Source organism: Sciurus vulgaris (genome assembly GCF_902686455.1).
Source record: "Sciurus vulgaris genome assembly, chromosome: 1".
In the NCBI taxonomy this organism is placed as follows: domain Eukaryota; kingdom Metazoa; phylum Chordata; class Mammalia; order Rodentia; family Sciuridae; genus Sciurus; species Sciurus vulgaris.
The window spans coordinates 131,840,175-131,860,537 of record NC_136461.1 but is presented as its reverse complement, the minus strand read 5'-3'; the positions used below and the strand labels follow the sequence as shown (position 1 = coordinate 131,860,537).

The window sequence follows — 20,363 nt, the reverse complement described above, 5'->3', positions numbered from 1 at the left end:
GTCTTTAAAAAAAGGCTGGGAGTGTAGCTCAGTAGTAGAGTGCCCCTGAGTTTAACCTGTAATAAATACAAGAAAAAAAAAAAAAAAAAAAGAAGAGCAAACTGAAACCAAAGTAGGCAGAAGAAAGAAAATAAGGCTGGGTATGTAACTTAGTTAATAGAGTGTTTGCCTTGCCAGCACAAGACCCTGGGTTCAATCCTCAGCACCACAAAAAAAAAAAAAAAAAAAAAAAAAAAAAAAAAAAAAAAAAAAAAAAAAATTTTAATGTTAAAAAAATGTAAAACAGAAAAAAGAAAGATAGTAATAAAAGCAGAAATGGAGGAAAATGAAAACAGAAAAATAGAGAAAAATCAGTAAAATGAAGAACTGGTTCTTTGAGATGATTAATAAAATGGATAAACCTCTAACTAGTCTGATTTTTTTTTTTTAAGGAACTGAAAGAGAAAAGATGCAAATTACTATCAATAATCAGACATCTCATAGCCAGGCATGGTAGTGCACGTGTGTAATTCCAGTCACTTGGAAGGATGAGGCAGGAGGATTATAAGGTGAAATCTAGCCTCAGCAACTTAGTAAGACCCTGTCTCAAAATAAAAACTAAAAAGGGTTGGGGATATACTTAGTGGTAGAAGGCCACTGGATTTGATCCCTGATATTGGGGGGGGGGGGGGGGGGGCAGGGAGTGAGAATTAGAGCAACATCACTACAGAGCCTACAGAATATAAGGAAATATTAATAAATAAATTTATACCCATAAATTTGACAATGTAGATGAATGACCAAATTCAAAATTACTGAAGTTCATTTAAGAAGAAATAAATAATCCAAATCGTCCTTTATCTATTACAAAAAGAGAATCTGTAGTTTAAAAAGCTTTATAACAAAGATAACTACAGACCCACTGGAAATTTTGATAAAATATTTAATAATACCAATTTATACAAAGTCTTCCAGACAATAAAAGATGATGGAATTCTTCCCAATTCATTTTATAAAGTCATCATTACTCTGATATGAAAGCCAGAGAAATTATATTATCCCACATGTACACAGATGAGAAAAAAAATCCTTAACAGTATATTAGCAAATCATGGAAATGCAAGTTAGTTCCACCTTAGAAAATCAATGTACTTTACCATATCAAGAAACTAAAGAAAACATGCAATCATCTCAATAAATATTTTAAAATCACGTGATAAAATTCAACCACCATTCATGCCAAAAATTCTCAGCAAACTAAGGAAAACAAAGAACATTCTCAAATTCACAAAGTGTCTGTACAAATAATCTATAGCTAATATTATAGTTAACAGTGTAAAACACTTTCCCCTAAAACCTGGAACAAGACAAAGTATTTTCTCATTATTGCTATGTGTCATCATACTAGATGTTGTAGCTGGTGCAATTAAACAACAAAAGAAAGGTGTACAAATAATAAAACATGTTAAAGATCTGTATACCAAAAAGTACAAAACACCAAGAAAAGATTGAAGATCAAAGTAAAAGGAAAGATAACATTAATACATGCTTGCAAGATTCAATACTGTGAAGCTGTCAAATCTTCCCAAATAATTCTATAGAATTCAACACAAACGCAATAAAATTAGAGCAGGTCATTTTTCATAGAAAGGGACAAACTAATCCTGAAGTTTTAAAAAAAATGAAAGTAACTAGACTACCCAAAATAATTTTGAAAAGTTGGAGGACTCACACTACCTGATTTACAGACTTAGTATAAAGCTTCATAATCAAGACAGTAAAATATTGACAAAAGGGTAAATGATAGGTCAATGGAACAGTAGAATATTTTGAACAAGAAAATGGAACCAAAGAGAAGACTCACACACATCTGGTTAGTTGATTTTAGCCAAAGGTGCTAAGAGATTATCTTTTCAGCAAATAATGTTGAAATGATAGGACATATTTATGTAAATGAAAAAAATTAATGATGCTTGACCCATACCTTCCTCATCCCCTTAACCAAAATTAACTTGAAAAGCATCATAGGCCTAAATGTAAAATCTGGAACTAAGAAAACTTTCAAAAGAAAAAAAGAAGAAAATCTTTGTGGATTTGGATTAGGTGATGATATCTTAGATACAACACCAAAAAGCATTATCCATAAGAGAAAAATAATTGATGAACTCTATCAAAATCAAAATTATGTCAAAATAAATTTTATTATCATGTATAACTAAAAAGAACCAATAATTAATTAATTAATTAGAAGCACTGCAGTGTCAAGAAATGAAAACACAAGCCCAGACAAGCAGAAAGTATTTGCAAAATATGCATCTAATAATATGCATTATATATTAAAAATATACTCAAACATCAATAAAATAATCCAATTTCTAAGTGGCAAAAATAGGAAGAAATACATCTTCATACAGAAGATATATAAACGTAAAATAAACACATGAAAAGATGTCAGGATCATTCGTCATTAGGGACATGCAAATTAAAATTATAAGAAGTTAACTAATCTTGCTGAAATTGAAAAAAATGGCCCACACATGCTGGGAAAAATGTGGAGAAACTGGATCTTATGTTGTTAGTGCAATGTAAAATGGCACAACACTTTAGAAAACAGAGGGTGTATGTATGATTCAGACATCCCACTCCTAAGCATTTATCCATAAGAAAGGAAAATATGATATCCATGCAAAGACTTATACACAAATGTTCGTAGCAGCTTATTTTAAGAGACAAACACTGAAAACAATCTAAGTGTCTATCAACAAGGGAATGAATAAATAAATTATTTAGTGGAGCAGACTTATAAGCAAAAAGAGAGTGCATTATTTATATGCACAATAACATAGGTAGAAATTATTTATAATTACAGTGGCTTTATTAAGAATCACCAGGCTGGAAATATAGCTCAGTTGGTAGATTGCCTGCCTCGCATGCACAAGGCCCTGAGTTCAATCCCCAGCACCACAAAAAAAAAAAACATTTTTTTTTTTACTAAAAGCTGGCCACTGTGGTGCACTCCTGTACTCCTGTAATCCCAGTGGCTAGGGAGGCTGAGGCAGGAGGATTGTGAGTTCAAAGCCAGCCTCAGCAACAGGGAGGTGCTAAGCAACTCAGTGAGACCTTGTCTCTAAATAAAGTATAAAATAGGGCTGGGATGTGGTGCAGTGGTTGAGTGCTCCTGTATTCAATCCCTGGTACTCCCCACAACAAAAAAAGAATCACTAAAGTCAAGTGCAGTGGTGCAAACCTGTATTCCCAGCAGCTCTAAAGGTTGAGGCAGGAGGATCATGAGTTCAAAGTCAGCCTCACCAACTTAGCAAGGCCCTAAGCAACTCGGCAAGACCCTGTCTCTAAATAAAATACAAAAAAGGGTCAGGGATGTGCCTCAGTGGTTAAGTGCCCCTGGGTTCAATCCCTGATACCTTTTTTAAATAAAGAGTCACTAAGAACTGGAAGCAACCTGAATGTAAATAGGTGAACAAATAGTACATCCATAAAAGTGACCATCACTCTGCAAATAACAGAAATGAACACCTGTAGAGAGAACAACATGGATGTATCTGGCAAATGCATTATGTTAAATGAAGAAGGCCAGGCTGGAAATGCTATAAAACCACATGGTTCAATCTACAGTGATTCGGGAAAAGGCAAAACTGCAGGGACAGAAATCAGTTCAGAATAGTTGCCTCTGGATGCCTCGCTGGAGAGACACAGCATGGTAGAAGTAGCACAGCCTCCCATATCACCACACCTGGATTTGCAGAGGCACTGGAGCAGTTTACTTGGGCCCAACGCCAGTACTAGCAGTGTGACCTTCATATTATTTAATCTGTGCCTCAGTTTTATCATCTGAAAAATGGATAATAATTGGTCTCACTACATATAGTAATTAAGAGGATCAAAAGTAGTCAATATTTGTAAAGCAGGTAGCACAATGTCTGGCACCTAGTGCCTGAGCATTGATGTATCAGGCACCTTCTAATCCTTATGTCAAAGCCAACCTATAAATTCTACTTCCTTTCTCTTTAAGAAAAAGCTTACATTAAAATTTTAAGGAGAAAGGAAGTAACCGCATTCTGGAATTTGTACTAACACCAGAGAGCACGTTTAATTCTCTGACAGAGACGAAATTGAGTGACCCTATACTTACCTGATATTTTCCCTATTATAGCAGAGCCCCATAGTTCAAAGAATAGAGGGTAATCTTATATTGAAAAAGAAAAAAAAATCCAGGAAATCAAAAAACAGAAAATTCATAGCAATTATTTCTCTAAGGACTTTAGAAATCTTTTAGATCATTAACTCAAGGTGTTTTAGTTTTGGACTTCAAAAGCCATGTACACTGAAAACAGCTGAAGCTACATACCAGAGAAGGACTAAAATCTGAACTGAAATCGTCTTGTTTTTATAGTCTTCAAGTGATCTGAACACTAAGAAAAAACTACCATCTGCCAATCCACTCTCCCCTCCATGATTCTCATAAATGGTTTAAGGGGCTCAGTATACCAATACCTTAGAGCACAGAATTGTTGCAGTTAAAATAAACTTAAGTCTCCCTGCTATACAGTGATTTAAGGATTATCTTTGTTTAACAGAACAGTCAGATTTTGTGGAACATGCCTGTTTGGGCTGAGAATGATCTACACGATTATATTAAGACCAGGATACAGCTGTTTGTGACTAAGCCCACGCTCACTAAGTAAGTACCAGCTGAGCATTATACATCACCAGACATCTGTTTCCTGTTTTTATTCTTCCTTTATCATTCTATCCCCATTTCCTTTCACCTGTAGGCCACCTAAGAACCACAATTAAGCAAGACTTGTGTTGAGAGTCTCTTTTTCCTTCTGACTGTTGTCAGGGTAGCTTAGTCATTTTACTTGCCAGGGTGGGGAAGGAAACCCAAGGACCCTCCAGAGTATATCCTGAGAATGGAAGGTTGTTGCCTGGGGTACATGAATGTCTTTAGGTGACTAACTTCCTCCTTCACTTCCCATGAAGAACTCTTCCTGTAGAAGCAGTACCAACCCCTCCAAAAGTACAACTGTAAACCGCATCATAAAAGAAAAACCGCCTACACAGGAATGAGGCAGTAACCTACATAGGGCCATGGCATACAAAATGGTATCTCTTGGGTTAATTTTCACACTTCATACCAGGATACAGAACAGGATGTGTTTACATTTAAGGAAATTCATTTCTATGCAAACAGGTTGAGGTCAAGCAGTTTTCCTTAGCCCGAGGCAACATCTTTATCCTTAAGGTACTGCAACTGAGACTAGAGGTATAGCTCAATGGTAGAGCGGTTCAATTCCCACATACCACAAAAGCAAGGAAGTCTTATATGAAATAAAAGAGTTTACAATTGAAAGAAACTTCAGTTTATTTTACATAACTGTATTACATGAAGTTTTTAAAAGGTGAACTTGTCTAATGCATTCCATTTTAAATGGTTTAAGAGCACAGTTTAAATACCTTAATAGAAAGTAATCAGAAAAAGTGTCTTTAAAATATATTTGAAGCCAAGCATGATGGCACACATTTGTAATCCCAGAACTTGGGAGGCTGACACAGGAGGATCAGAGATTCAAGGTCAGCCTCAGAAATTAAGGCAGACCCTCAGCAATTTAGCAAGATTCTTTTCAAAACAAAAAATAAAAAGGACTAAGGATAGAGCTCAGTGGTAAATCCCTAGGACAAAAAAATAATAAAACAAAAACATGTATATACATATATACACACAATTGATACAGGGCTGGGGTTGTAGCTCAGTAGGAGCATCTGCTTGGCACTCATGAGGCCCTGGGTTCAACCTCCCAAAATTAATTTAATTAAATAAGATAAAATAGATATAATAAGCTCAGAACAATATACATAAACTATCTACTTTGCATTAAAAAGAACACTGGGAAGTAAGTCAGGAATAGTAACAGGAAGAGAATATGGACTTGTGCTTCTCTTAAAGCTTCAATAAGATTGTCAAAACAAGCACGAACTTTTTATTCTGACAGGACATTTGAGGGGACTTGTCCCAACAGTAACTTAAAAAGTAAATATTCAACTCCTGTCTCTTAAGGACTCTCCGGTGCTAGGGATCGAACCCAAGGCCTTGTGCTTGCAAGGCAAGCACTCTACCGACTGAGCTATCTCCCCAGCCCTCTCAAGGACTCTTGATGGTTAATAAAAACACATTTTCTTTGTTCCTTAGCATTTTTCTTTGCAACCTTCTTTGCATCTTATCATCTCTTCCTTCTTGTTATATGTAAATATAACTTTTTAAATGCCTAACATTGGAAGTGTAAGATGTGCTGTCAAAATGTTTAGAAAAAGCAAGCACAGAAAAAAAGCAAATGCCTCTTGTCAGATGGTTTCCAGTACTTTGTCACACTCTCCTTTGAAAGTATTGTACACAAGAAGATAGGTGAATTAAGTCATTTATTGACTGTGACATAACTTACTAAACACAGCATTCCAGAAGAGTTCTGCACTTTCCCTGAATTTGTCTAATGTAAGTCAATCAATCAGTTGAGGTTTCAATACCAAAATTAGAATTAATCCTCTTGCTTGTTGTACATTATAAACACTCTTATTTACCCATTATAATAGGTGTTTTCAGTTAAGATGAGCGGCCAAAGTAAAGAATTCAGGCTCCCTTCAAAATAGGACTGTATCCAAGGTGTGGCCAACAGGACACAAACAGATGTTTTGTGTGGCAACCTCTAGGAACCTTAGGAAAAGTTGGCTTGCTCCTGTTGGTTCCTATCTGGATCATGAAAATGAGGACTGCAGTCTTGGAGTGGGAGAGTTTAAAAGGGAGAAGTCTCAGGTTCTGGTACTTTGTAAAGCAGAGCCAGCAACCAGCCCTAAACTGGGCTGGGCGGTATGTGAGAAAAAAAACAAAACTATACACATTCACACACTGTGATTTGGAGTTCTTTAAAATGTTGACCAAAACTAACCCTGACATACCAATTCTGTTACTTGGGGTCTCTGAAAAATAAAAACTTGTTTTTAAATTTTTGCCTACCCTTTAGAATTCCTAGGATTTCATATGCTATCACAAAATAAGGTCTTCATGATTATTCTTATTTCCAGGGTCTAAGGAATGGTTTGATATGAAGTCAAACTAAATAATCTTGGGTAAAAACTGAAATATACTCTCAGTAAATTGCTTTATAAGTTTTCTACCTCAATGAATGGGGGAGAAAAATTAACACAACAAAATATTTCATGGTGTAGGCTTTTTAATTTTTTATTTTAAGAAAATAACCAGCCAAGAATCATTTTATTTCTATTGTGAAAGAATTATCATGAACTACTCAAGATCAATTTTTAATTGCTCAAGGTAAATTAAGTTTTAAAAGATTTAGATACAACATATCTTTGAAAAGCTAATTGAGCTTACTACCTCCTAAATTGAGTTTAAGCCCTACACAATGGCATGAGCATATAGTCCCAGCAGCTCAGGAGGCCAAGGCAGGAATGCTTGAGCCCAGGAGTTCAAGGCCATGTTCAAGATTGCAAGACCCCACCTCAAAAACAAAAAACAACAAAAAAATGAGTCTAATTTTCCCATTATCAATGATTTTTATTGTATAATCATTGAACAAGTTTTCCAAAGTTATTTGAAAAACTGAAAGACAAAGGTCTACGATGTCTGAGATAAGTAGAATTATATCCGTTAGAACACTTCTTTAAGAATATTAATGGCTTAATCATTATTGTTTACTCTCATCAGTGTGGAGAAAATTAATTTGCTTGGAATTTTTGTTTCTCTAACCTCTCATTCTACCAGAAAATAAACCACTTAGAAGTCATTCACCAGGCTGGCCATGGTGGCCATGGTACCTCAGGAGGTTGAGACAGGAGGATTACAAGCTCAAGGCCAACCTCAGAAATTCAGAAAGGTCCTAGGCAACTTAGTGAGACCCTGACTCAAACTAAGAAATTAAAAAGGGGGCTGAGGATATAGCTCAGTTGGTAGAGTGTTTGCCTAGCATGAAAAAGGCCCTGGGTTCAACCTCCAGCTACCATCAAAAAAATTAAAAAATACAATAAAAAAATAAAAAGGGATGAGGAATGTGGCTCAGTGGTTAAGTGCCCCTGAGTTCAATCCCCAGTACCAAAAAAAAAAAGAAGTCATTCATCAGCCTTAAGCTCAAATTCCTGATCAGAGGGCTCACCATCTTGACACTGGGTAGCAGAGCTCCCTGAGGCTACTGATTAAAAGGACCTCTTTTTACCAGCTCATTAGCACCTATTCCAATCTCAGTTGAGCGGGCCTACTAATCTACCTCATTCCACTTGTGTGTTAATTCTAACATGCAACAATAACAAGACAAGGCATAGAGGAAAAGGTCATGAAAAGACAGACTAGGAATATTTTGAAATAGTTATAACTGTCCTTCAATCAACCTGCAGTGTCTGAATCTTCAAGACACAACCCATACAGTCAGTTCCTTTGTGCAGTCCTTATTTTCGCAGTGCTATTTTAATTTTAGATGAAAATGAAAAAGAGATATGATTACACTAACAACTAACATCAACAGTTGAAGAATTATACATCTGGGAAATGCAAATGACTTTATAAAATGACTGGAGAAATCTGTATGTTTAAGTCCCTTTTCTGGTATTCTTCAACAACTCTGCTTTCCTGGAAGGGAATTCATGAGCTATAATATTTGAGGAGATTCTCATCTGTAGGTTTTAGAATTTTCTTATCTGCCATATTTACCACCCATCCTGGAGCAAGACCAAAGAAGATCTGCCTTGGATCCTTTCGGGTACTGAGCATTTTAAAGAGTTCATCTTTAGTGATATCGGGTAGAACATAACCATATTTCTTGGCGAGTTCCAGTCTTGCTTCAGGAAATTTGGCAGGATCTGCCAGGTAACCGCGGTTCTTTGCATCAGTATAATATGGCACCAGTGCTTCAGGGGGCAGCATTCGTTTTGGAATGGGTTGTCCACGCAGAAAGAATGGAACAGGTTTGCACAGAATATCTAAAAATTAAATTTAAAAAGATATACAAATTATTGACTCTGTAATGTTACAAATTTTCTTCTAGTTACTAATTTTTCAAGTTATTGAGTTGAGAACCTAATTCCAAGAGCTTTTTTATTACATAGGTTTGTCTTGAGCAAAAGGAGATAATTCATTTTTAATAGTTTACATCTTTTTCTTTTGGTAGTGGGGTACCACCAGGGATTGAACTCAGGGTACTCAACCACTGAGTCACAAAATAGTCCCCAGTCCTATTTTGTGTTTTATTTAGAGACAGGGTCTCATTGAGTTGGTTAGCACCTCAACGTTGCTGAGGCTGGCTCTGAATTCCCAATCCTCCTGCCTCAGCCTCCCAAGTCATTGGAATTACAGCCATGTACCACAGTGCCTGGCAATAGTTTACATCTGGAAAGCCAAAGTCACCCTTAGACTATCAATGACTCATGAAATGACTACCAATGAAAACACAGACAACATTTATTTAAGTCCTATGTTTAAAAACACAAAAATAAAACATTTTTATGACATTGTCTACGTGTTCTAGAACAGACAGAGTTCTGCTAACCACACCATTAATAGGAAGTCCTAAAACAGAAAACCATAGTGTCCAAACTACAAGTCAAACAGCCTCGAAGATATTTAATATCTTCATATGGGGATCTTACTAGTTTAAAAATTAGAAAGATGCATTAATATGTCTGGAAAACCAATGTCATTAAAATTAGATTCTTTTAACTAAAGAGTAGGCAAAGAAATCTCTTGTGAAACCAACCAACACAAGAATGCAACACAATCCCAGTTTTATTTTTAAACTTTTTAAAGTACCTGAACATGTCTCCTCTGAATGTGATGGGTGAGAAAAGGCCAACACATAAACACATAAAATATCATTGATGCCACAGGCCTTTTGACAGTTTAAACACAAATACACAAACTGATAGTTGTACAAAAACAATGATGTCCTACTCATCATGCTTCAGCAATGCACACTTAACTGGAAACAAAACCAATCACATAAATTAAAACAGTCTCAATAAAGAACTTATCAAAATCCTTAAAATAATAGGAAATATATCACAGGGCAGTGACAAAGTTTCCCTGACTTAATCATTCATACACACAAAGTTTGTATTATACAATAAGGCATCTGTGCACTGTCACCCACCAGACAATAAGCTCCAGAAGGGACTTCTGACTCTTGCACTGTTGTCTCTCCCTCACATGGAATAGTATCCAGCAAATACTAGACACTGACTAAATATTAGCTGAATGCAAGAATCTAACAGATACCTTATACATCTCATTATCTACGGGCAAGTGAGATATAGCCATTAGAAGGAGGCCACTAGATAGGCCATCAGAAACAAGAACTAGAAGCTGGCCACTAAGGGTCAAGACCAAGAAAGACAAAAGCGGAGTCACCAAAAGCTAATTTATGCTCTGGATAAAAAAATCTACATACTGTACTTATACCAGAGGATAATTAAATATTTGATGTTCCTGACTCACCAAGAAATTAACCTTTGAGAACTGAACATGCACTTCACAGAAGAAATACGAATGGTTAACAAATGTATGAAAAAATTTTCAGCATCTCTAGCAATTTAAAACTACACTTCAAATTAAATTTACAACTATACTGAGATTCTAATTTGGGACTGCAAATTGGTGCAACCACTATGGAAAGCAGTATGGAGAGTTCTCAGAAAACTTGGAATGGAACCACCATTTGACCTAGTTATCCCACTCCTTGGTCTATATCCAAAGAACTTAGAATCAACATACTACAGAGTCATAGCCACATCAATGTTTACAGAAGCACAATTCATAATAGCTAAGCTATGGAACAAACCTAGGTGCCCTTCAACAGATGAATGGATAAATAAAATGTAGTATATATACACAATGGAAAATTACTCAGCCTTTAAAAGCCTTTGTGACTTTTGCCAGTAAATGGATGGAACTGGAGACTATCATGCTAAGTGAAATAAGTCAATCCCAGAAAACCAAAGGCCAAATGTTCTCTCTGACATGCAGATGCTAACACACAACAAGGGTGGGGGTGGAGAATAGAAATTCAATAGATTAGACAATGGGGAATGAAAGGAAGGGAGAGGAGACAGCAATAGGAAAGACGATAGAATAAATGAATCATAACTTTTCTATAACACCAAGGAGTGAAACTCCACATCATGTACAACCACAAGAATGAGATCCTAATTAGAATAAGTTATACTCCATGTATGTATATGTCAAAATACACTCTACTGTCATGTATATCTAAAAAGAATAAAATAAAATAGAGTATGGCAACTCTTAAAAATAAAAATTTGGAATACATTTAAGAAAAGTTCACAAAATACTTTATATAAGCTATCCCCACTTTAAAAACAATTTTTTTTTTTATTTTTTATTTTTTTGGTAAGAAACTAGGGAGTGAATATAGAGACACAGTGTATGGGAATAACCTCCTCTGAAGAGAACAAGTTTGTATTAGTTCACAGTCACCAAATAAACTGCATGCATCACATACCCCAAATTTACTTAAGGCCTAAAATACAACTGGATATAGCTATTAAAAGTTCCAATAAGTTAGGAAAATGTGCTACCTAATCGTACAAAAATTCAAAACAAATCAGACATAATTCATCATTATCAAAGTCATCTCATTAAAAGAACAGGTAGCAGCCAGGCTCGGTGGCGCATGCATGTAATCCCAGAAGCTTGGGAGGCTACGGCAGGAGGATCATGAGTTCAAAGTCAGCCTCAGCAACTCAGCAAGACTCTGTCTCTAAATAAAATACAAAAAAAGGGCTGGAGATGTGGCTCAGTGGTTAAGCACCCCTGGGTTCAATCCCTGGTACCCCCTTCAAAAAATAACAGGTAGCAAACTTTCAAAAAACATACAATTTATTCTAAACTTTAAAAAATTTGGCCCAGCATGGTGGTGCACACCTGTAATCCCAGTGGTTTGGGAGGCTGAGACAGAAGATTGAAAGTTTAAAGCCAGCCTCAGCACCTAGGGAGGCCCTAAGCAAGTTAGTGAGACCCTGTCTCAAAATCAAATATAAAAAAGGCTGTGGATGTGGCTCAGTAGTAAAGTGCTCCTGGGTTCAATCCCAGTACCAAACAAAATAAATAAATAAAAATTTGAGAGAGGGCTAGGGATATAGAGTGCTTACCTTGAATGTATAAGGCCCTGAGTTTAATCCCTAGCACCACAAAAAAAAAAAAAATTTCTTTTTTTTCACCAAATCAACTTTCTTTCACAGGGCTCACAAAGAGAAAGAACTCTTCTTACTTTTAAAAATATCCCTTTCAAAAAGGGAAGAAAAATGTATATTCAATTTTTTCCCCATAATCTGAAAAAGTACAAGTCAGTTATTCAGACAAAATTACTACTGTTAAAGTTATGATTTTATTGCTTATTTAATAAAAGGCTCCCAAGACAACTGCAGAGCAGCCTGGAAAGGCCAAAACAACAGTCTCAAAGATCATGATGATTCCTCAGACTCCAGCAAATGGCATCGGATGACATCTGATGAGCAATCACCACTGCCATCCTCTGTGGTGACAATGACTGAAAAATATTCTGGCATCAAAAACCCTTCCAAAATATTTGTGATTAATGTAAAGAAAAATATTCATCTTCATATTTGAGGAAGCTCACATTAAAAAATTTGAATGATGAGGGATTGAAATGGGAGCAAATTATGTGTCAAAATGAACCTCACTATTAAGAATAAATATAATGCACTACTAAAAACATTTTTAAAAAATGAGTGACAGCCTGGCGCGGTGGCACACACCTGTAATCCTAGCAGCTAGGGAGGCTGAGGCAGGAGGATCCACAAGTTCAAAACCAGCCTCAGCAAAAGCGAAGTGCTAAGCAACTCAGTGAGACTTTGTCTCTAAATAAAATACAAAATAGGGCTGGGATGTGGCTCAGTGTCAAGTGACCCTGAGTTCAATTCCCAGTATCCAAAAAAAAAAAAAAAAAATGAGTGACAGACCAAACTAAGAGGTTCATTTACGATAAGAAGGAAATGAGAATTATGTTTTCTATTTTTATAAATTTTCAATTATGAAGAAAATGAAATGGTAACTATTTCAAATTCTCCATACAGAAAATGGAGAATTCCACTTTAATACATCAATTTTAAAAGAATTTTCTCTTAATGAGATATTTGGTTGGGAAATGTTTAACTCTCATTTCAATGTAAAAGCATTAAAGAATACTTCATAAAAGCATTCGGTCATTAAGTTGTGTTTGATTTTCATCTCTGCAATTTAGAGCCTCTAATATTCATGAGGCATTGCTCTCTGTGTATATCTGTGCCAGATATACAGCAGTGAACAAAAGGTCCCCGCCATCATGAGAAGGAAGAGAAAAAGAACAAAAGGGAGAGAGGGAAATAAAATTATAGCTGGGTGTGGTGGCTCACACCTGTAATCTCAGCAATTTGGGAGGCTAAGGCAGGAGGATCACAAGTTCAAGGCCACCCTAGGCAACTTGGTGAGTCTCAAAAGAAAAAATAAAAAGGGCTAGGAATATGGCTCAGTGCTACAGCATCCCTGGGTTCAATTCTCAGTACCAAAAAAAAGAAAAAAGAAAAAACACCTGTTGGTTTGTAATGGCTACCAAGAACAAACACAACTCGGGAAAAGGGAACAGGATGTGACTCTGTGTGTGTGTGTGTGTGTGCGCGCACACGCACATGCATGTTCCTGTTGGTATGAGTACGTACGTGCATGCATGTGCCTTTGTGTGGGTATATATACACATGTGAATGCATGTGCTTATGCATGTGTATATGCTCTTTTATTTAGTACAGGCAGTAATGATCTCCCTAATACAAGAAGGAATAATCTCTCCTCCACGGTCCAGAGCCAAGAAAATTCTAGGTGGAGGGAGTAGTATCTACAAAGTATCTAGAAATATCTAGGCAGAGGAAACAACAGTAGCAGAGGCCTAAAGGTGGAGGGGCTTGGCATGAGAAGGAAGGTCAGGGAAGGTGGCCAGTGGGAAATGAGCAGAGCGAACAGTGGGAGGGAGGGAGGAGGTGGTCCAGGTCACACCCGGCCTCAAAGGAGCAGCAGGGATGCCACTGGAGCCTTTGTCCATGGAGTGGTAAGTTCATGTTTTAAACGGAACCCTGTGCCAGGCTGTTCCCCACAAGCAGGACAGCAACAGAGAGGCCAGGTAGAAGTACCCCAGTCATGCTGGCAACAGGATGGTGGCTTGGACCACATGAGCAATAGCTGAACTGTGAACACAGTGTGAAAAACAAACTCATAGGACTTACTTATTAGGGTATACAAGAAAGAGTCCAGAGGACTCCAAATTTTGGATGGAAAACCCAAAAAGTTGGAGCCATCATTTACACTGGGAAAACTGTAAGAACAGGATGAGGTGAAAGAGAAAAGAGACATTCTTCATATGTTAAGCTTGAGATCCTTCCTTAATTTTCAAGGAAAGACACCAGACATAGGCCTGGGTTCAGAGGATAAACCAAGAGGCTTTTTGTCTTTGGCATATCTGTCAGCTACATGCTTTATTCTTTCTATCATGATAACCCACGTGCTAGATATGTATCAAATAACCCAACAGTTGCCATTCATTAAATAATCAATAAAGAAGGAAAGAAGAAAATGACCACAAGAACAAGCTTACCCAGACTTCTTGGATCATAGAAGGCTGTAGTAACTACACCGCCATTTTTTTCAATTGCAGCAATAGCTAGTTCTGAAGCCAACTGTACTTCAATATTGATTTTTGCCTTAAAGGTATCAGCACCCTGCCATAAGTCAAAACAATGTCTGTTAGTAAATAGCTTGGACAAAAATAATTAAGGCAAGCTTCCTTTTTATTTATTTTGTATTTGTGTGTGTGTGGTACTGGGAATTAAACCCAGAGGACCTCTACCACTGAGATACATCCCCAGTCCTTTTCATTTTTTTAATCTTTCTTATTTACTTATTATTTTGGTGAGGTTCTTTCTATGGTCTTTTTTGGAACTGGGGGTCACACTCAGGGTTTTGCAAATGCAAGGTAGATGCTTTGCCACTGAGTTACATCCCAGCCTTTCAATTTATTTTTGAGGCAGGATCTTGCTAAGTTGCTAAGGCTGGCCTCAGACTTGCAACCCTCCTGCCTCAGCCTCCCAAGTAGTTGAGATTAGTTAGGTATAGCTCAATCTTCCTTTTAAACTGTGCTCTCTCCTGTAGAGTACCTACAATTTAGTAATAATTTCTATTTTTAAATATCTCTATTTAAATATATTCCTAAATATCTATCAAGAACTTTTTTTTACTTTTTATTTAGGCCATCCTGTTTTATCAATTTTAAATTCCTGTAAGTAGAAATAGATATGTAATAGATACTAACTGCAGGTACTTCTTTAATAGTAATTAATAGTAGATAATAGTAGATTGGGTAATCCTTGTATCAACTATATGGCAGGGTTATTGCTATAACAACTTCACAGATGGGGACACTGAAACACAGAGTTTGAGTAAATGGCCCACAATCAGAAAGCTAGAATTCTAATCCATGACACAGCATTTGAGGCACTTTTTTTTTTTTTTGGTGGAGCTGGGGATGGAACCAAGGGCCTTGTACTTGCTAGCCAAGCACTCTACCACTGACCTATACCTGCAGCAGATTCTATGTTCTTAACTACAACATTTTGCTGCATTATAAAAACTAATCTTGCCCTAAATAAGCAAGAGGCCAAGAGGAGGTGGAAAGGGGAGACAAAGGGGGTTGGAACAGCTAGAAGAAGAAAATATCTAACAACATCTAAACTTCAGAGGGGGTCAGTCCTCACTTTAGGAAAAGGTAGAAAACAAATTCATTTTGAACTCACTAATGACTTTGTTATAATCTCTAAATTGAAAACAAAAAAAGGTCTACTTTTCCCTAAATATTTAATATCCAAAAATGTGGTGCTGAAGTTTTCAGCCACACCTGTCAGGATAAGCTAAATTTTTCTCTAATTTCAAAACACATTATTTTTATTTACTTCAAAATAAAAGATGGCAGCATTACTACTCTTTTGTAGGAAAAGAAATTTTTTGCTTTTTTGGTGTGGTTAAAACAAACTTCCAATTTGGTTCCTTGGACCAAAAATTTTCATGTATTTCAAAAACATTCCATCAAATCTAAAATGTATTTCTCATGTTTTTACCTTTGATACTGGTATGCATTATTATAATCAAGGGCACCATGGATTCATAAAATAGGGCTTTGCCATATTATTTGTGATTTTTAATTACTACTCCATAGATTGCTTAACCATCTCCCTATTCTTGGACACTGGTATCAGTTCCAGTATTTTCAGTACAATAAATGGCAGTTTTAGGAAGGTCTTTATATCTTGTTTCTTTTATTATCCACTATGTGCTTGCGTATCTAAAATCCAGAGAAGGTAAAGAATTTACAGAGCTATAAATAATGTGTGATTACATTAACTCAACCACAGCCCTTGGGTAAAGTTTTCAGGAAAATTTTTGCTAGTTTAATAGACACAGACCTGAAGAGTAATGGGATGTGCTATTTAAGACCTAATGACAAAGTGAACAAATAAAGGTAAATGGCGATTGGGGAAAAACAAAACAAAACAAAACAAAACTTAATGAGCTTATGGATTTTCCCATATATTAAGATATATATCTGTTTCCTTATACACCCAGAGTAGAATACTGAAGTTTAATCATGTATTTGGTATGCTCTTTTCAAATTATCTTATCTGAAAAGTTTTATCGAGAGACTTGCTTTTTCAAAGGTATCTAAAAGATTTTTCTATAAACATATGCTTCCCCCTAGTGGCTACTAAGTTACCTACCCAGATAAACAGAAGAAACAATAGTTGATTAACCTACCAAAATTTATGTTTATGAAATCTTGGCTAATTCCTATAAACAAAACTCCTTTAGTGCAATTAGAATGAGATTTGATTCATTCCTTTCTCCTATAAATATTCACTAAGTGACTATCATAAACTAGTATTTCTAATATTAAAAATAATAGCAGTCAAATTAGCCGCCATCAGGGGAGTTTACACACTAGAAAGGAAGACAATGAAACATAAATGCCTAAATAATAAATGCCAAATGTTCATATATCTTCAAAGAAAATGCTTTGGGCAGGGTAAGGGAGACAGTGTGACTGCAAGGGCAATGCAAGTGCTCTTTTATAAAAAGCTGTCAAAAAACACCATCCTAATATGTTCACCTTTAAGCAGAGAACCAAAGGAAGTGAGGAAGCAAGCTGTACGATACACAGAAGATGTGCATTCCAGGTCCAAAAATATCAAGTAGAAAATTCCAGAAATAAGCAATTCATCCTAAGTTTTAAATTGTGTGCTGAGTAAGATGATGAAATCTCATGCCATCCCATCCCATTCTAGTATATACTACCCACTCATTGGTCTCTTAAGTATCACAGTGCTTATATTTAAGTTACCCTTATTTTACTTACTAATGACTCCAAAGCACAAAAATAGTGATGACAGCAATTCAGATAAGCCAGAGAGAAGCCATAAAGTGCTTCCTTTAAGTGAAAAGGTGAAAGTTCTAGACTTAATAAGGAAAAAAATTGTATGCTGAGGTTAAGAGCTACAGTAAGTTATTGATGTTAATTTCTCCTGTCCCTAATTTATAAATTAATCTTTTTCACAGGTATGTATATAAAGGCAAAAACATAGTTTCAGGCCTCCACTTGGAAGATATCATCCATGGGGAGTGGGGTTATTGTATGGGAAAATTAAAAATTTCCTTCTATGTAATACCAAAAGATCTAATTCAGACTTACCTCCTCAACCAGCTGGACACCATAATCCCTTTTAAGAGGCTGAATAGTCACACCTCTCCCATTGACAAGCTGGGTTAAGTCAATAGGTTGAGTAGGATCAACTCGACCCAAATCAATAAGATACTGCAGTCTCTTGAGACTCAAAGGCTGATACTGGCGTCTGAAGCTATGAAACGACAATGCAATAATTGGAAAATACAAATTGATTTTTCCAAAATTTCTAGAAATCAATTCAAAGCTTTGTCCCGTGTTTTCTTCTATGATTTTTGAAGGTATAACAAAATAAAACCCTCCTGAGTATAACACAAACATGTAGTATTGCTGAATTTGGAATGATGAAATAAAACTAGTACTTTCTTATTCCACTAAAAATATTTTGCCTTTCTAAAGCATTTACTTCACTTATATAAACAAATTAACAAATTTAACCCACTATCTGAATTATGTAGTAATGAAGTATAAAATAATAATTTAGTTATCATTTACTGAGTAACTACGATGGCCTAGATATTATGTGTATGGATGTACAAATACCATACATATACTTCTATAATCCTGATAATACTTTTTTCTATACACATGAGAGTCACATTTTCTACCTCTAGGTCATCTCTCCTAAAAGGAAAGAAAAAAGTTTTAGAATTTTCTGAGAGAGATATATATAATATATATCTACACATACACACACACAGTGTGTGTGCACCAGGTGTCAGGGGTAATCACAAGAGAGGAACACAGGCATTATCATCTTCATTTGCCAGTACAATGCTTGGGCTTTTTTCCCCTACTAATCCAGGCCAGTTTCATTACAAAAATGATTTGCAGGAACAATAGCAAAAGTTTTTTTTTTTACTAACAATAGCTCCAAAAAGAATTTAAAATTTCTACTAAATCACTGTTTAGGTGATTCTCAGTGTAAATTAGGGACTTGTACTTTAAGACGTTACACAACCTTACCTATGTCCTTCATTAAATCCATATTTTGGAATTCGGATATAAAATGGAGTCTGACCTCCCTCGAAGCCCAGCCGGGGTCGGGTTCCTCTCTGCTTTTCTCCTTTGTGGCCTCTCCCACATTTTCTACCTCTTCTCCGACCTCTTGGTCGCCTGGCCTGTGAAGAAAAGAGAAGAGTTTTAGGATCTTCAGATACGTTTCTAAAACCATATTTCAACTCCTTGCTGTGTGTGTATGTGTGTGTATGTGTTTGTGAGTGTGTGTATTGCTATGCCACTCATTCACCTAACCAACCGTATTAGCTAACACTATGTACCAAACACTGTTCTAGCTATTAATTCACATCTGTCTTGGCATCTTTGCCTCTGAGGATGTAATTAATTTTTGTGGTTACAAAATACAAGATGTGCAAAGCTCCAAGAATGGGATGGGACTAGGGTTCTACAATAGCCCAGAAATGAGAAAAAAAAAAAAATCCTAGAATTAAACATCCACAACAAAGCTTAATGATATTTAAGAAAATGCTTTTATATTGGACTGAACAGTACATATGTAACTGTTGCCAATATACACTGTTTTATTTGAAGACAATTTATAAAGAAAATCTTTTTCCTTAATTTACTTGCTATTACTCGTGTAAGCAATAAATGTAATGTTACAATGACAGAAAGTCCACAATAGCTTTTCTAGCTGTATTCGCTGAGCGCAGACGACATAGCTGACATAAACCAATTCACGCCTTTCCAATGCCGAAAAGATACACCGTCTAGAAGACTTCATTTTAAACCCAAATTTGAATTACGATCATTCTGTAATGCCTGGTTTGCTCCTCTATTTAACATTTTTATGCTTTTTAAAATAAAACCTTATGATGAATCCGGAGCACGCGGAAATATTTTCCTCGTTGCAGTAAAGGGGTATCAGGGGCTCAGCAAGCCTACGTCTCCCCCGCCCCCCCCTTACATCCCCAAGAAAGAGAGTTCTGGGGCTTGATGTGGCGTGAAAGGCCGCTGCCATTGCCCCGGTCCCCAGCGCTCCTCCGCACTTCCACCATTTACCGGTTTCCTGGAGCCGGGATTGGGCTTTAAGTTGGCCAGGTTCACACGCGGCAAGGCCCGGAGCAGGTCTAGGGACCTAGCCCCACCGGCCTGCGCTGGACCAGCCATGACCGCAGGTCCTCGGGCTTCCAAGGTCGCCCTGAGCTGTCTCGAAGACCACGTGGTCTCGGCACAGTGCTCTGCGGCCACGGCCCCGCCCCTGTCGTGCTGCTGTCGCGCGTCGGGAGCCCTGGACCCCTGCAGTAGCTTTGGAGTTCGCAGTCTTGTGTCGGAAGCCGGCAACAAGGTTTTTTCTTGGTACTTTGGGGCTGTGATCTTGTGTTGCGAGTTCCTGCTCAGTCCTCGGGTCCCCGTTGGATATCGAATAAAAAACATTCTCTTCCGTAAAAAGGGCACGCACTTAAAAGGTGCATTTGAGTATCCTTTTTTCAGTCAGTATTTTACGTTGCATATTTTGTGTAAGAGACAATATGTCATGAATCAATGTATTCTCTAAGCTTAATGTGGAACCCAGAATAAAATAATGTGAACGGGATATACTGGAGATACGAA

General features: G+C 36.7%; 1 protein-coding gene and 1 long non-coding RNA gene across 2 annotated transcripts; one reads left to right on the top strand and one right to left on the bottom strand.

Moving 5' to 3' along the window:
• The first annotated feature begins 243 nt into the window (after positions 1 to 243).
• On the top strand, positions 244 to 8,571 carry LOC306654830. The gene is made up of 2 exons (XR_013762069.1): positions 244 to 6,045; positions 6,135 to 8,571. It is a non-coding gene; the product is annotated as an uncharacterized lncRNA (long non-coding RNA).
• Positions 6,065 to 19,979, bottom strand: MRPL15 (mitochondrial ribosomal protein L15). The gene is made up of 5 exons (XM_079128723.1): positions 19,812 to 19,979; positions 18,756 to 18,910; positions 17,799 to 17,964; positions 14,658 to 14,781; positions 6,065 to 8,982 (listed from the first exon to the last, which is right to left on the bottom strand). The coding sequence occupies exons 1-5, from the start codon at positions 19,917 to 19,919 to the stop codon at positions 8,645 to 8,647; spliced, it is 891 nt and encodes a 296-aa protein (XP_078984849.1). The 5' UTR covers positions 19,920 to 19,979; the 3' UTR covers positions 6,065 to 8,644.
• Between the last annotated feature and the right edge of the window lie 384 nt (positions 19,980 to 20,363).